Source organism: Cupressus sempervirens, chromosome 9 (genome assembly GCF_028749045.1).
Source record: "Cupressus sempervirens isolate cs-2001-9-10 chromosome 9, ASM2874904v1, whole genome shotgun sequence".
Taxonomy (NCBI): Eukaryota; Viridiplantae; Streptophyta; class Pinopsida; order Cupressales; family Cupressaceae; genus Cupressus; species Cupressus sempervirens.
Window position 1 is genome coordinate 551,156,477 of NC_143126.1, and position 18,147 is coordinate 551,174,623.

The 18,147-nt window shown below is 37.4% G+C and overlaps 1 protein-coding gene across 1 annotated transcript in view; it reads left to right on the forward strand.

Annotated features, from left to right (window-relative positions):
- LOC149539830 (thymidine kinase a-like) overlaps positions 1-14,975 on the forward strand; it is a 68,907-nt gene extending 53,932 nt beyond the window's left edge. The window contains exons 3-4 of the mRNA XM_089801016.1: positions 14,153-14,274; positions 14,468-14,975. Of these exons, the coding sequence (XP_089657142.1) occupies positions 14,153-14,274; positions 14,468-14,738 (393 nt within the window). The 3' untranslated portion in view covers positions 14,739-14,975. The remainder of the gene's footprint in view (positions 1-14,152; positions 14,275-14,467) is intronic.
- Positions 14,976-18,147: the final 3,172 nt, after the last annotated feature.

An 18,147-nucleotide genomic window follows, 5' to 3' on the forward strand; every position in this document is an offset into this window, starting at 1 on the left:
GAAAAACCATATAATAAGAATTTTTTTGAAGGGTACTAAGGTTCTAATTAGAACTCCCGCACACATTTGAAAATGCGAACAATGTTAACATTTTTTCTAAAAAGAACCTAGGGCACAATTAATACTAGGACAATGTAATGAGCGATTTTCTAGGGCACAATTTAATCAAAAGAGTAACACACCCTAATTACAAAAGAACAACTTGAGTTTTCACAACAAAATTTTGAGGGATTTTTACCATGTGAAAAACCAGGCCAAGAATTTGCAATGGCTCTTGCAACTCAAGCATATTGTCTAGAAACTGGTTTGTGAGTTCTTTGGAAAGGTTTGGAACAATGGCAACAAATTGTGGTGCTTGCAAATGAACAGTTGCACCTCCCTTGCATACTCCACCGCCTATTTTAGCTACCTTAGTTTTCTAATATCTTTTGAATGCATTGATCTTAGCATACACACAACAAAGAGTCCAATAGATGTGCTCATATGCAGATCAAATCAACATACCTGCTACCCTACAAACAGTTGCCACATTAATAATCACTTGCACTACATTTTAAGGACCATTCTTTTCAATAAGGTCTCTCAGTATCAAAAATCTTTTGGTTTTCTCGAGTATTCAAGAATATGTTGTAGCCACGTATCACCCATTTGGCCTTCCTTTCCTCCATCAATAATTACTTTTTCGAAGAGAGTAGTTTTGAATTCAGTCTTGCTGGGATGGTTTGAAACTTTGATCCATATAAGCAAGACCAACATTGCTTATCTTGTACCAAGGAGATTGAGCAACATGGAAAGGAATGCCATTGCCAAAATACAAATTGTCAGTGGCATCCTACACAGCCTTCCTTTCTTGCTTATTGAAGATATCTGTGATTAGGTTTGGCGAGGATGATCTTGTAGCTTTCAGTTTCCCTCATCACTCTACCACACTCGCCTCAAATAATAGAATTGAAGCTGAGCTTCTTGAAACTCCTGTACTAGAAATTGATTGTGTAATGATTTCACATCCCTCATTTCAAGTGCAAGTTTCTCACAAAGCTCATCTCTTTTACCCGGTTATGCAAAAAGTGTGGATTGGCCCTTGTCATGCAGCTGTTCCAACCCACTAGGCAAACATTGCATTTCCATTTTTGACTTCCACATGAATTAGAAAATCAATTTATGTCAGTTATTGTTGCAAATTCTGTAGGATTTTTCTTGGTAAATGGCCATTTGGAATATTGTACCAACAACTCTGAAGGGCAATCAGATTTCAATACACTAGCAGTTGAGCTGTCTTTAGGTGTGCTTGGGGTTTGCATATGGCTGCCCAAAACCCATTCCTCATTTCATTCTCTTAATCAACAATGGTGATTACACTGAATGTACTCATCTTGAGTAAGGAAATCTGAAATAGATGCACTATAAAAATTAACAATATATAATATACATTTTGAATATTTTTACATATAATTGATAATAGTAATGTAATACAGGTGACTACTACTGTCATTGTATAAAAAGTATATTTGAAGATGCATTTGATGTCTTGTTGAGGAGAATGTTACATGGCAAAGAGAGATAAATCAAGTGAGGCGGAAGGTCACAAAAACTTTATCTTTGTTACCATTCCAGATCCTGATATGAATTTGAAGGATGTGGAATTCATCACATCTCAGAAACATCACAAGACAGTATCTCTTGAGTATATATATATATGGCTTCCAATTGTAAACATAGGATATTTAATTTGTTCTGGCAGTTGCATCAAGACTGAGAAGGATTTAAAAATGATTTAAATAGCCAAAGGTTAAATAAGAATAGGGTAAGATGAATTCTTGAAAGCCAAGAGCTGGAAAAAGAAGACTCAAGTGAAGACTGCACAAAGATTGGCAAAGATGGAGAGGTTGTGTGATTGTAAAAGAAAGGATTATTTTCTAAGGTTTTAGAAGATGATGTTTCCATGAAATACTTGGGGTTCTTGGAATAATGCTAATACGAAATGCGGCTGCATCAAATTCCTTTAGAAAATAATGTGGTGGTTCCTTCCAAAATTGTCTCTTCCTCTGCCTATAAGATTGTCTTTAAAGTGCACATTTCTCCTCATGGAAATCAGGATAAACTGGTGTGGGTACAGTGATACCTAACATTTTGAAACTATTTAGCCTGTGGTAGAGTTGTAGAGGTAAATCAGTGTTGCGGCTTGCGAGTATGTCAGTTTGAAGCTTAGAAACATAAAAATGATAAAAAAATAAATATATAAAATGCCAAGCAGACTTGAAGGGTTCATAAGAAGCTTAGGCATTTTATTTAAAAAAAAATCTCTTCATTTTTAACTATCTTTGACTGCAAACTATTTTTGATATGTGAAGGATAGGTGACCGCTCTGTTAAAAGGGGATATTTACCTTGTAGGGAGGCATTTCGGATGTCCTCTTTTAGAAAGTGAAGCTGGAACAGTGGGTGGATGTTCTCTCGATGTTTCCAAGGTGTTTCTGTTTCTTGAACTGGCAAGAGACCGGGGGGGGGGTGTCCCTATGGATCAATGCTTATTTCAAACATTTTTGTAATCTGTCATGCCCAAAATTGTACAAAGCAAAACACAACTAACAATTTTTTTTTTGACGACATGACAAATAATAATACATATGTATCCTATGCAATAGATATTCTTAAATCAACGACACAGAGATAGAAATCTATAACTCATTTCTTGTAGTACACTAGGGTATTACAAATGTGATTATGTGACAGAAATTAAGCCTAGTGACTTCGAGGCACACTGATACTACCACATAGTCTTAGGTGTCAAGGTTAACTATCTCCTTGTTTATTGTCTTTGCTAGTGTTCCACTACGATACCTATCTTAACCTTAAACTCGGAAGTGAAGAAGTAAGATGATGGAACGAGGTTATTTTACTCGGGATTTGGATTTCAAGTTCCTATGAGGTGTTCACTGGTTTGCTAGTTACTGAATGCAGAACTACATTAATGGTTATGGTTCTGAGTCCTTAAATCTACTGCATCTCAAGAATGAAAGACACTCTGATGTGCAAGTAAGGTTTTCAACTGTGTCAAGTAGTGGTAAGAGATCTGAGGGTTGCAACAAGAAGATGTTTATTCAGTTAATCATTTTATTTCCATTAATATTAGAATTGTCATTATATTATTATTATTATTGTTATTATTTAATTATTATTATGGTTATTATTTTAAACCACCTATTCCATCTATTCATAATACACATCATTTATTTTTTAATTGTTAACAATATCATTATTTAATACTAATCTGAGATTACTATAATTGCACATATTGCTCGATTAAATATCAGGTAAAACTTAACCATAATCCTATACTACCTATGCAACCCTTGACAATTATTTTAAAAACAGTATTTAAATCTATAAGTAAAATATACTATATTCATAATATCTAAAAACAAACTAATATATAACTTTTACCCATAAAATTATTATTAAACTATATTTAAAATATACTCAAAATAAACTAAAATCTAAATATACATTTACCTACTATCCAAGCATAATCAACATAACTTTAAACAAATATACATTATCCTAACCATACTATCTTATTACTAACCTGTAATTTAACCTTTTAAGTCAAATCAAACCAATGCATACATCCTAATCTATGTGATTACATAATAATCCCAATGATTATATTAATGCACATATATTTTATTTTTTAAATGATCAGCCCCTAATTTCTTACCCCACGTGTACCTTCTTCTCAACTAGGCGTGGGTGGGTAGAAGTCTTCAAATAGGCTTTTCTTTATTCCATGCTTAGCTAGGCGCCTAGGGTGAAAGATGGTATAGTCAGGTCATGCATTAATTGAAAACTTTTTTTACACTTCTCCCATTGCAAGCATGGCCGCTTAGGAGAGAATGTGGGCTGGTCAAATACATGGCAATTATTAAACTTTATAAAACACTCAACTCATTAATTTTCTATCCTCCATGCTGCTCATTTTTTATCCTCCATGCTGCTCACGTAATCATATGGCTAGGTGGAGTGGAAAACACGGGGAGTGGTTTGATAAGACAGCACCCCCTCCCCCCAACATTAATTGTAAATCTTGGGTTGAGGCGCCATAAAAGGAGAAGTCCTATTTAGGACATGATAATTGTTTTAGTAAGTTGACTTTTAAACCAAACATGCCTCCCTTCTTGATTTGACAGGTAAGGGGGTGGGTAAGGATGTGATCCATCCCCTACTTGCAATATATTTTTTTATAATAAAAGGCCATGAACCCTGTCAACAAATTAATTGCCCTGGCCGCCTTCTTATGGAAGGTATTATAATATTTTTTTTGTTACTTCTTAAGGTTTCTGTCATAATAATGATAGTGACTTATGCATTTAATATTATATTTGAAAAATAAGGTTATTCTATACTGATTTTTTTTTTAATAATATTATAATGACTGTATCTTGGAAGAGATTTTTTTTTGGTTGTCCATACATTTTCCAGAGGCATTTTATGCTTCTACAGGTTTTTTTTTTCAACTTAACTTCTTGCCTAGGTCTTTTCATGTAATCTCTAAAGTTGTTTAGATTTAAGTTGATGATCGTTAACATTGCATCATGCATCTTAATGTTTATTCTATTTAGCAAATCTAATGTAAGATAACAACTATCATATTACTGAGAAAAGCTATTTGCAAGATACACCAGTAAGGAACTTAAACGAAATTCTTGATTCTAGTTTCACAACGTCAAATATTTCATATGCATTATTGACATACAATTTCATAATTTCTATCTATCTACAAATCTATCAACTATCAAATGCATACTCTACAACTAAATGAGAAACATTACTGAATATCAATGCAATAAGATTATTCTTATGAAATTTTGAGGAGATAAGAATAACAAATGATATTATCCTATCCATTCTTCCAATGTATATCATAATACAATTTCTTTTCTTCAACACATTCTAATTTTCAAGTAATGATAAGCAACATCAAAGCAATGAAAATTTTCCCTTCATGTTCTTTTCAAAATTTGCATTCAACACAATATCAAGCAAGCATTAGGGTGGTGGAATCATCATATCCAAATACACAAGGGAAGGATCTTTACAAGCAAGGTAATTCACAACCGCTCTAATGGCATATGTATGGAACAATAACATCATTTCTTCAATACATTAAGTTCAGATAACAAAAATGGTATTGTCCTCCATTGCAATACAATAGCAATAGTGTCCTCTTCTACTGTGCAAAGGTAAGACTCCTCAACTTCTGTCGTCGGCAGAAATTGTGCATCGGTCGACGGGTCCCTTCGGTAGAAGTCTTGTTATGTAGCCGACGGGTAAAATAGTTTGTAGCGGGTATAATGTACTTGGCCGACGGATACCTTCGGGAAGGTTCGTCGGAAAGTATTTATAACCCCTTCGGGAAGCATTGTATGCATCTTATCATTATCATATGAGAAAAGCATGATGTACTGTTGGCATATGCGAATAATAATAGAAGTTCTGCTATTTGCTGTTCGGTGTTCGTATCGATCCCCTGTGTGCGTTGCGGAATTAATCCATACGGTAAACATTTGGCGCCGTTGCCCGATGGATCTGGCACGCAGGCAGGCGGAGATGAATTAAATGCCGAATCAGTTGAACAAAGACAAGAGTAAGCTGAAGGAAAAAGATGACATACGCGTTGCGCAGGAAAAGTTAATTTTGGCTCAGCAGATAGAGCGTCGAAGGAGGTTTTAGAAGATTTCCGACGGAAGCAAGAGCACAGAAGGATTGTTGAAGGAGACTCGACAATGGCTTGATTTGGTGGAAGAAGCGCGGGAGGAGTTTCTGAACCTACATACGCCACGGGAAGAGAATCCTGATGGAAGCAGATCTATTCGCACGGTTCGGAGTGCCGAAGGAGCACGAGCGTGGTGTGACCTCTTCGTCCGAGATATACTTCCGGAACAGACAGCTACGGTTGACAAACCCTCTTCTTCACCAAACAGCGCGGAAGCAGAAAACAGCGCGGGTGTGCAGAACAACGCAGGTGTCCAGAACAGCGCGGGTGTACCGAACAACGCAGGTATCCAGAACAGCACGGGTGTGCAGAACAGCGCGGGTGTTCGGAACAGCACGGGTGCTCAAAATAGCGCGGGAGTGCAAAACAGCGCAGGTACACAACAAAACCCTCAACATACAGTAATAATGGCAGGTCCGAAGAAAAAATTGCCTAAATTTGATGGTGATGAAGTAGCGGATCCCATTCAACATTGTAAAACATGTGAAATGATTTGGAGGGAGAATGGCATAACAGATACAAACGAATGGATCCGACAATTTCCCGCAACCCTATGGGGTGTTGCCATTGATTGGTTTACTGATGCTGATCCACAGAAATTGAATAGTTGCGATAACATTAAGGAGTTCATCGCAGAATTTCAACTTTTGCGTGATGACAATGAAATTGTCACAGAGATATTCAATACCAAGCAAAAGAAGAATGAAACTGTACGGGTCTTTGCCAGGAGGTTGAAGGACTTAATCAGTAAGATGGAGAATAAGCCAGCTGACGGGTTACAGAAACGATGGTTCATTGAAGGCCTTCACCCGAAGCTGCGGAAGAAGATGAAGATCGTGGCACCATCGACATACATTGAAGCATATAACCGAGCAATGAACCTCGAAAGTGACCAGAAGACAAAGAAGAAGAAGAAGACCAGCTCGTCGGATTCAGATGAGCCTTCAGGAGAAGATAGCAGCGATGATGACGAGGGAAGTAGCAAGAAGGTCCGTGCTCTCCAGAAGGACATGATGCGGATGATGAAAGAATTCAAAAACATGAACAAGGAAACTAAGGGCAATGACCTATGGTGCACGGAATGTAAGAAAGAAGGCCATACGAAGGGATCCTGCCCGAAAGACAATTTTGTGAAATCTGCCAGATCCTCGGACACTCGGTAAAGGAATGTCCCTTCAATTTAAAAACAAGGACACCACAGCAAGTGTTCCTGTCACAGGAGGCATCCCCGTCAGGAGGGAACGGGAACACCAGTATGAAAGGTGCCACATCAGGTGGATACAGAAACAATCGGCGGGTCAAACCAACAACAACAATAACAACAATGGTGGCAACAACAACAATGGAGGAAGGAGTCGAATTCAGTACGATGCGAATGGTCGGCTAATTGTTCAATGCCGCGCATGCAATCTGTGGGGTCACTTCGCCCGAGAGTGCACAATGACGAACACACCGAAGTTGCTATGCCGTTGGTGTGGACCTGGAGATCATGAAGATGCTAGGCATCCGAAGTCGGGAGTAAACTTGATCACCGTCAGGACGAACGAAGAAGAGGTTTTGGCCATCACACGGAAGCAAGCAAAAGTGTACCCCGACCCGGCGGAAGAAAAGAAGAGACTGGAAGAAGCATGGGTAGAGATCCAGAAAGAAACACAGGCAGAAACGACACACCTGAAGGACACGCCGAGTACTTCCGTACGGAACTGCGCAGAACAGAACATTGTCCGGCAAATTTTGCAAGCCGAGATACCTGTCAGGATAAGTGATCTGTTGCTTACTATGCCTTAGCTCCGATTGGCACTCACAAACATTGTTCCCGTTGCTCAACTACTAGGAGAACATGGAAGGAAGCAAGAAAGTGGAGCAAGTACAGTGCACAAAAAGGAGAAGGAAAGTGGCGCAAGTGCAGAAGATCCGATGTTGTTAGCCCTCTCATCCGGACGCCATCCAGCTGTCGTCGAAATGGGAATTCTCGGGACTGTATTGACGGAAACAATTGTGGACGGAGGGTCCGGTGTCAATGTGTTGCCTGAAGACACTTGGAAAAAGTTGGGACAGCCAACATTATGGCCGCCTACATTCCAGCTGCTAACGGCCGATCAACATGGAATCAAGCCATTGGGAGTCCTGACAGCACAACCAGTGACGATTGGAACACAACCGTTCCTGTTGGACTTTGTTGTGATCCCATTGAAGCGGAGAGGATATGATGCCATTCTGGGCCGGGGGTGGTTGATACAAGCCAAGGTAAAACACGATTGGAAGAAAAATACTTTATCACTTGAAAGCAAAGGCCGAAAGTATGTCATTGATCTACACACTCAGATGGTTGGAGAAGAAGCTCTATCGTCAGATTCCAAAGGAGAAGATGATGAGAGGAGGCAGAGCATGGAACCCAATTAGGAGGGAGTCCTACGATTGGAAGGAGATGACGATCTGGATTCAGTAAATGGTCTTTACCACTGGCAGATAGAGGATTACGAGCTCTTTCCAAGTTGTAATATGCTAAGGATCGACGAAGGTAAGAAAGAAGGAAATGAATGTCCGAAGGCACACAGAGAAGCCGACGGAGGAAATGAATGTCTGAAGGAACATGGAGAAGCCGAAGGAGGAAATGAATGTTCGAAGCAACACAAAAAAGCCAAAGAAAGAAACGCGGGTATGACTAAAGCTGAAGGATAGAACATACAGTACGAACCCAAAAGAAGGAAAGATTCTACTATAAGACTGCGTCGGAAGAAAGTATTACGTCGAACCACAAATATAGCAGAAAGGTACCGGCGGCCAGCAAGACACACGATACTGTCTACACAGGCAACAAAGAGGAAGGGCTCAATAAAAGTTGTAGCAGTACAGAGTGAAAGTGTTATTGACGGACAGAAGGGGCAATTGACGGAGTCCATGGTACGGGGCTTCAGGAACAAACTGGGCGATATGGAGATGACACAGAACAGGCGGAGCAGGTTTCCACTCGGACAGTGGGTGTTGTACGACGATCAAAATGAGATCAAACCAGGCAAGTTCAAAATTAAATGGGTCGGGCCATACCAGATGCAGGAAGTAAGCAATAACGGAGCAATAAAACAGTGGATGTTAGACCGAAAGGAAGTATTCGATGTAGTGAAGAGGTCGAAGTTGAATGTCTGCAATGAAAGAAGTAACGCACCCCCGTGGACGACAAACTGAGAGAAGACTGTAAGTACTGTGTATATGTAAATATTGTACATAATTGTTCCAGAAGTGAGATTTTCAAAAAAAAAAAAAGAAAAAAAAGAAAAAAAGAGAGACAAAAAGCACCGTACGGTTTTCCATAAGTGAAGTACGGATTTTGAAGCACCGTACGGTTTTTCACAAGTAAAGTACGGATTTTGAAGTACCTTACAGTTTTCCATAAGTGAAGTACGGATTTTGAAGTGCCGTATGGTTTTTCATAAGTGAAGTACGGATTTTGAAGCACCGTACGGTTTTCCATAAGCAAGGTACGGATTTCATAGTGTCGTACGGTTTTTCATAAGCAAGGTACGGATTTCATAGTGCCGTACGGTTCTTAATTGGCAAGGTACGAATTTCTCAGCAATGTACGGTTTTCCATTTGTAAGGAAGGAGCACCACCGTACGGATTTCACAATAAAAGAGGAATACCGTACGGTTTTAACATTTGAAGAATGGTGTACGGTTTTTTTCAAACAAGGTACGGGTTTCAAATTTGAAGTACAGTTTCCACCTTCAAAGTTGCTCTGTGCCTCAGAAGATTAACGTACGGTTTCTGGAGCCAAAACTTGTTAATTTTCATTGTACAGACGGTAGGATATTGTAGTACGTTTTTTTTAAGCAGATTGGAATCCAGATTGTCTCAAGTTGGAAGCCGTATGGATTTCATCATAGAAGGGTGACAGGAGGTTTTCTAAAAAAAAGAAAAAACGACGACAGAATCAAGTTGTTCAGAATGAGTGACAGATGATGCCAAAGGGAAGGGGATGCATCCGTGGTTGCCAGAAAGAGTGCAAAATCGGCAGATAATGACAGAAATGGTGTGTTCCGTGCATTTTTGTGTGGGTTACAAAGTGCTAATTTGAGAGAGCGCACGCACCCAGGGCGCTGCCCCTCAACCTCGCCGGGGGCGTTGCCCCCTGGACCCCTAGTCGTTACGGATATCAGTCATGGGAGTTTGACCAGTTGAGAAGACTTGGAGCTACGGCAGGCATGGAGTGTCTGTCTACCAGAGGCACTGAGAGTAGGTGTTGGCCGTGAGGCTGTCTTGGTGGATGCTTAGAGAGCTCGGGAGGAGCTGATCATCCAGTTGGAGGCAGTGCAGCGACACTTGGCTCAAGGTACTGAGGAGTTGGAAGCAGAGGAAGCAGCACAAGTGGCTATCAAGGTCAGCTCGAGGAGTCAGTATTGTGTTAGCAAAGGCTATAGATGCAACAGGATGAATGTGAAAGTGATATGGCAGATCAATATTGTTGTATAAGTTGTTTGAGTTTTGTTCTGTAGTCGTCAGGAGACGACTTTTCTTTTTGGGGGGGATAATGTCGTCGGCAGAAATTGTGCATCGGTTGACGGGTCTCTTCGGTAGAAGTCTTGTTATGTAGCCGATGGGTAAAATAGTTTGTAGCGGGTATAATGTACTTGGCCGACGGATACCTTCGGGAAGGTTCGTCGGAAAGTATTTATAACCCCTTTGGGAAGCATTGTATGCATCTTATCATTATCATATGAGAAAAGCATGATGTACTGTTGGCATATGCGAATAATAATAGAAGTTTTGCTATTTGCTGTTCGGTGTTCGTATCGATCCCCTATGTGCGTTGCTTAATTAATCATATGGTAAACAACTTCCATATGCCCAAGACTTCAAGCAAATACTTGTAACCAAAGACAAAATGCAGAACCATGGAGGCTCACCTCCCAACCTAGGCCTCAAGGAGGCCACCTATCGAGCTTGGGGAAACAAGGCACAAACTGTAGCAAACTACACATTCATATATCATGCATGATCACAACAATATAACAAGATTCTACACAATACATTACAGGACAACTCAACCCAAGGCTTGCACAAAGATTCAACAAATGAATCAAGTTATAGGGTGAAGGTGGGCTCTCTCCATGAGGAGGATTTTCCATGCTAAGAATCACAAATATTCGCATATTCTCATAATCATCATGCCCTTTCGAGGCTTACAATGACTTCCCTCTTTCCACACTTCCTTATACCTCCCAAATGCAAGTAAACAAGAATTCCATATTCCATTGAACACATAAAAATCATCTCCACACATGGGAGAGTTCCTCAACTACATGAGTGAGCCTAACTAACCCCTTCACTCAAGCATCTCTTCTCTCCCAAGGGTGAGTGATGCTTCACACCCATTACACAAACACACACAACATGTAAACAACAAGATTCAAGGAAGAATTCACAAAAAAAAACTCACATGCAACACTCAACAAAAGATCTTTTTCCTCAAACCACATCTATAATACACCAAATATATCATGGAATGAAGAACACCATATCAACTCTACATGCAAAAGAAGAACATCATGGATCATGGGTACCAACCTCACTCCAAGCAATGGCAAATGGAAGTTGTAGTAGAGCTCCTTATCTTTCTCCCCCAAACTCTAGTTGTCTCTAAAGATAGAGAGTGGCCAAGTGAGTTTCTAATTTGGTTAGTCCCCTATATATCACTCTCATTTTCGGATTTAATATAAAATGCATTCTTTTTGGCGTCTCCTAGGTCTTCTAGGCACCCTAGTGGTCATTATTAACCCCCTAACTTAAAGTATTAACATGGGTAGGGCTTATTTTGGTCACAATTACACCTTAGAACTACTTAATGGCCCTCACAAAGCTAGGTAAGTTCAAATTTCAAATTTCCTATGGTGGTGACCTTGTCCTCTTTACTAATTTAAGGCAATATGTCAAATTTCTCAATTAAGGTATTTAACTCAGGATAAGGTGGCCGCATGATCCATCATCAAGAACATGTTGTTTCACATAACGAGTACAAGTGTCAAGTGACACAAAATTTACTATACATCACACATGACACGTTCAAAATCTACACATGAAATACGTACCATATACATACATCTCACATTTACAAAATAAACACATCATAACGAGGTTTACGAATCTTATAAAGATTCACCTTGGTAGTGTCATATTAACATGTGTTTATACTTTGTTTCTTCATTATGTTTCCATGGTTCCTTCCCTGTACACTAAAATCGAGCGTCAGTAATCCAATGAAAAGCCACATATACAATACATATGAAAGTAAAAGTACATGATAACTTTGTTAATCTACCATTCACATACAACACATTCCATAATTAACTTCCTATTCTCCATCATTTACATATTAAGCATTTAATCATTAAACCTCAAAAACAAATTACATATTACTAACTTTCCTAACAAGATCAAATTAAGCACTTGAAACACATCATATTTCCATTTCTTATCATAAAAGTGAAATATTGAATAAATATACATTAATCCATCGACTATGCCAAATAAGTCCTAATATATATCATAATGGAAGATCACAAGGTAAACATCATCGGATAAGTAGCCTAATTTACTGTCCATCAAGTATCAAAATATATGTCGAGATATCCAGTCCTAAGTAACAAAATGGAAATACAATATCTATGCTATGATGGGTCGGGGTGAGGCCTTACATAATCTATTTTATTAGATTGAGTTTTTAGCTTGGTCTGAGTCTTGAGTCAAATTCTTGGGCTGCTGAGTTTTAGCCAAGACCAAGTATTTGAGCTATTTTTAAGTTTTAACACATGAAGAGAAGCATATGACCCATGAACATCTTAATGACAATGTAAAACATTGTTTGTCTTCGAGTTAGAAAAGTGGAAGGGAAGCAGTTAGATAATGCAATTGATTTTGATGACATTGCTTTGTATTTTATTGGGTTGCCAAAGATGTGGATGCAATGTTTAGTGATACAAATCTTCAAAAATTAAAGAGCGGAGTAGAAGTGGAGGCAACAGAAGCATTGGAGAATAATGGGATGACATACTTGGTGATGCATTCATTGTTAACTTATAAGTTTGAGGATGATGGCTATGAGGCAGAAGAAGTAAATTTTTGAAGGGGTTTCTGATTGGCAATATGATCTTTTTCTATGTAATAGAGAGTAGAGTTATATGTCCTATAAGTTCATTTTTTATGCTTAGTATGCTGTGAAGTTTATTTTAGAATTTATGTACCTATTTTATTTGCTGCGCCTATAGCTGAGTTCGAGTCCCAGTCCAAGTAATTTGTTTTGGGTGCTGAGTACAATTATTTGAACAATGAGTCACATGAAAATACAATATGACAAAATTTTGTGTGTTTAGTGTAGAGTAATGAGAATTGCTGTGATTCATCTTCGACTTGACCCTCCCGGATTTTCCTAACTCATTGAATTACCTTGGCGATTTTTGAGGCACAAATCGCCTAAATTGCCGGTTTAGACGATTATGGGCAATTTTTGCCTAAATCGCTGAGTTATGTGCTTCATGACTCGGCAAAAAAAAAAAAAAAAATTTCAATTTTTTTTTCGGTTTCTTTTTTTCGTTGCATCTCAATTAAGAGTTATGATTATTAAATTTTTTTATTGTTCAATCAACTGATATTAGTGTTTTGGAAACACATTAGATATATAGTTACAAATAACTTTGAGAATACCTTCCTTGACCGAACGTACCATGACCTCCAACATTCTTAAAAGGTTAATTAGATCCTCCTTAACCTCTTTCAATCATATGCAACACTTAAAACCTTTCATTGAATCAGATATATGATATCATATTATCAATTTCTTTTTACTTAAGCTACAATTTACATTTTACGTATGTGATGGATTTATGATTTTTTTTTTTTTTTTGTGTATGTTAACTTCTATTTGATAATGTTATAGTGTGTTTAAGTTATATTCAATAAAGGGTGCATGAAATAAGTTTTATATAGTTAAAATCTTTAAATTTCAAGGGTTTTTTCACTTCACCGATTTGTAGTCGATTCATAGGCGATTCATGATTCGAGTAGGCCTTGCCGATTCTGATCCGATTCCGAGTTTTGGTTCTTTGGTTTAGTGTGCTTAGTTATGGTGTATAAACTTGAATTTCTTCCAGTTGTGTTTTTTGTATGTATGCTAGATAGGTTGTGAGTGTTTAATTGTTGTTTTTCCATGTAAAGCATCTGACAATACATCTTTAAGAAGGGAATAATGACTTTATTCTTCTTTATTTTTTGGTAAAAAAAATGCTGTTTTGCCTTACAGAATTTTTCCTTAAGGTGATGTTGGCGATGATTCTTTTGATCAGAGATTTAACATTGTCTCTAGTGTTCCTCTGCTTTTGCAAACAGTTGGATGTTATTGGCATTGACGAAGCACAGTTCTTCAAAGATCTATATAGTTTCTGCCAGGTAGCAGCTGATAGAGATGCCAAAACTCTTTTTGTTGCCGGCCTTGATGGGGACTACTTGAGGTATTGTTGCTTCAAATCGAGTTCCTATTTTTGCTTTTATTATGAGATTAATAACCCTTCAGGGAGCTGGAAAGAGTATATATATGTATGTGTGTGTGTGTGTATATTTATATATATTATATTTTTTTCAATGTAATGCTTTATGTGGTGTTCTATTAAATCAATTTTCTTGATGATCATGTTCTCTTGGCAGGAAAAGCTTTGGATCTGCCCTGGATTTAATACCCTTGGCTGATTCTGTAACTAAACTGCAGTCCCGCTGTGAGATGTGTGGTAGACCTGCATCATTCACGTTACGGAAAACTGGAGAGAGAAAAACTGAGGTTATTGGAGGTGCAGATGTTTACATGCCAGTTTGCCGACAGCATTATGTTAATGGGCAGATTGTTGTGGATGCTACACGAACTGTACTGGAATCTAAGCAGGTTCAATGTGATGGGCATGCAGTTAAGGCTGTTGGGTAAATATGTGACTATTTACCATATGTACTCTCCTTTCCTTCCTTGGTCAAACATTTTGTCCTTATAAAACAGTTTGGCTGATTATTTAGTACTATTTTTTAATTAAAGCTGGACTCTGTTCATTAATAGTGAGGCAGTCAAGCTTGGAGTCCTGCCAAAGGATGTCCATGACTAATCTAAAGGCCACTCTTTAATTGTTACCTCGAGTACATAAATGTGGAAGATCACATCTTGTAGTTATTGCCCGTACTTTTATTCTGCTGATTTCAGTCTGCATTCATGTTTTGAGATTGGTGAGTCTGGTAAAAGGTTCATTCTGATCCTTTGAGGAATAAGTTCGTTGCTAATCAATGTTAATTCTAACAGATGTACATTTTGTGAAAGCAACACTGAGAATGCCGGCATGGTTAATCGGTTAATAACAACATTGAGTCAAACTTATACTTTTTGGAACAAGATCAATCATGGTAGGTAGTCAGGTGGTGGATATATGATTTCAAGGAAGCTTCAGCCTATATTTGTTTAGTAAAGTTGAGAAGAAATAAAATGGACGCTTTCCAGAAACGTTAAAATTATTAACCCATTCATGGAATGCCAAGACACTCTATCCTCAGAGAACCATACCTCCACATTTGAAAGCAATTCGGTTGCCAAAATATATCAAACAAAAAATTCCATAAATACCCAAGGATCACCCACTCACAACATGTCAGGGATAACTTTAAGAAACCTCTCTTGGAAAAAATATGTAAAATGTTGGCGAATCCAGCATTATATGGGCAAGAAAATTTTCATATGGAGGGCAATTGTTTTGTTCCACATAGGGAAATAAAATATTATATTGTTGGCAAATTTTTTCTTGCCCTAACAAAAATCATTAAAAATGTGTTGAATAAACAAAAGTTCATGGTGGCACAAAAATAAATGGTGGTGATTTTTTTGGTTAGCCTAAAATGGTCTTGCAATGTGAGGTGAATTAATTGTTTTGTAGGGAAACAAATAATAATAATGGTTGTGGCTAATCTTTGGTGATAAATTGAAAAATTGTTTAATTTGAAGGTGAATTTGTCAAGTGTAGTGGTTAGTGACTTTTAAGGCTTTATGATTGTTAAGTGTAGTGAGTAGTGTTCATTATCAATATTGTCACCAAATTATCTGCCGCCACTCTCGTATTGCTAATACGTTATTGTTGTTGATCGTTGATTAATTAGAGATCAACGATATAAGATGTATTTCGGGGTCAATTACTCAAAAAGCCCAGGAGCTGCATGAAATTATGTGGAATGGAGACATGTGGCAAGTTTTGCACGACAACCCTTAAGTGGAATGTATTGAACATCATATCAAGGTTAAAATCATAAATGCGACACTGACAGTTATAAATTATAACTTATAACTTATAACTAGTGCATTTCAAGTAGCTTGGCAGGCACTCAGATATTAATGTGAGTACATTTCCCACACTTGTGAATTAAATAGAAAATGAAAACTAAAGATATGAAAGATCGCAAACAATTTAATGCAACTGCTATTTAAAGAGTCTCTTCAATTCCTCTATCACTATCAAATTCTCAATTCAATATTTTGTTGTCAGTTGTGCTAGTTTGTAGAAGTTCTTAGGTTTAGATTTGTTTTCTAGTTTGAGGGTTGGAGTGACAAGTTATGGATACACCAATTAATTTGAGATGCAACATAATGGATCTTCAAAAGCTCTTTTTGGGCTGGATACCCGATGATGTGCTCACTCTGGTTGGCAAGAAAGATTCCACTGGGGACAAGAGTTGAAGTGGACAAGTGTTGGGAGTGAGGCTTAAGGAGTAATGTGCAAAAACCACCCTTGCTACTGGGCCTGAATGAACGACAATTGACTCACCATCGAAAGTGGGCGCAACTTGGGAGGGTTTTTTTGTGAAGGTGGTTGTTGTTGGACAACGTCAACGAGATTGACTTCACATGGTTGCACGAGTTGAGCGATATAATCATCTCTAAAAGATTCTTCGTGGAGGTACCTTTTTGATTGAAGGCTTCAAATCTCCATTGAAAGCTTCAAACTTTCCACAATTGAACCTTGTTCCCTATGACCTGGACCCTGTTGAACCAACCTATGCCCTAGGGGCAAAAAAATGTTTTTAGAAATCTTTTTTTGTGTAAAAACTATTACCACTCGAGTCTAGGATTTGGGCCTTGCCCTTGCATGTAAATAATAGAATCAACTATTTTGAATATTTATGCTATCAATATGTAAACAATGTCAAATATAATTAATGAAATCACTACTTTTTGGCTTTTCATTTCACTATTATTGGAAATGTGTGAACTATTGTTTTTAAAATTTAAAACATTTCAACTGTTATTGTTATTGAGTGATGATGTTTTCAGATGCACTGTTAAATTGTTAGTCCATTATAAAAATTTAAATGTTAAAAACAAAAGAAGGATTTCAACTTTCCCTTTATTATTTCATAATTGATTCGTAGTTTAAAGATTATAGTTAAAATTTGGAAATTAAAGACAAATTATAGTCAAAGATTATGTTAAAAATAAAATTATTAAATATTCAAATTTCATTGTTCGAATGAAAATTTATATGGCTTGAAAGAAATTACTTCGGTAAACTTCAATAATTGATGGCAGATGCATGCAGGCTAGTGCCACGTAGTTCTAGTTATATAATAAATAATTATTTTAGTTATAATATTTTTAGTTAATAATAATTTAGTTAAAAATATCAAATAAATTAAAAATAGTTTGTTAAAGATAAATAATGATGCAATTAAAATAACTAAACCAAAGGTTGAAACATTCCTTAAACAAATGAATCTAGATAAGTCACTTGGTCCAGATGGTTTTTATGTCCTTTTCTTTCAGAAATGTTGTGACTTCATTGGAGAAGATGTAATGAAAACCTTGGAAGGACTTAGGAACTTAGGCAAATTGTTGAGGGAAGTTAACAATACATTTGTAGCTCTGATTCCAAAAAAAGATAATGCAAAATCTTTAAATGACTTATACCCATTGCTTTTCACTTAAATTTTGGCCAATAGACTTCAAAAGATGCTATCTAATCTCATAAGTGAGGAACACACTGGTTTTGTTTGGGGACGATCGATATATGATGGTTTCATAATAGCCTAGGAGGCAATTCATTCGATACAGAATAATAAGTCACCCAATATGCTTATCAAATTGGATATTAAGAAAGCTTATGATAGGGTAGATTGGCATTTTCTGTGTACATTTCTTAAAGCATATGGTTTTTCTAAACAATGGATAGAGTTAATTTTCGAATGTATATCCACTCTGAAAATGCCTATTTTAATAAATAGCACCTTGGTAGGCTTTCAAAGTATTTCTAGAGGCTTGAGCCTAGGAGATCCTATTTCTCTTTTTCTTTTTCTTCTAATGGCTGATG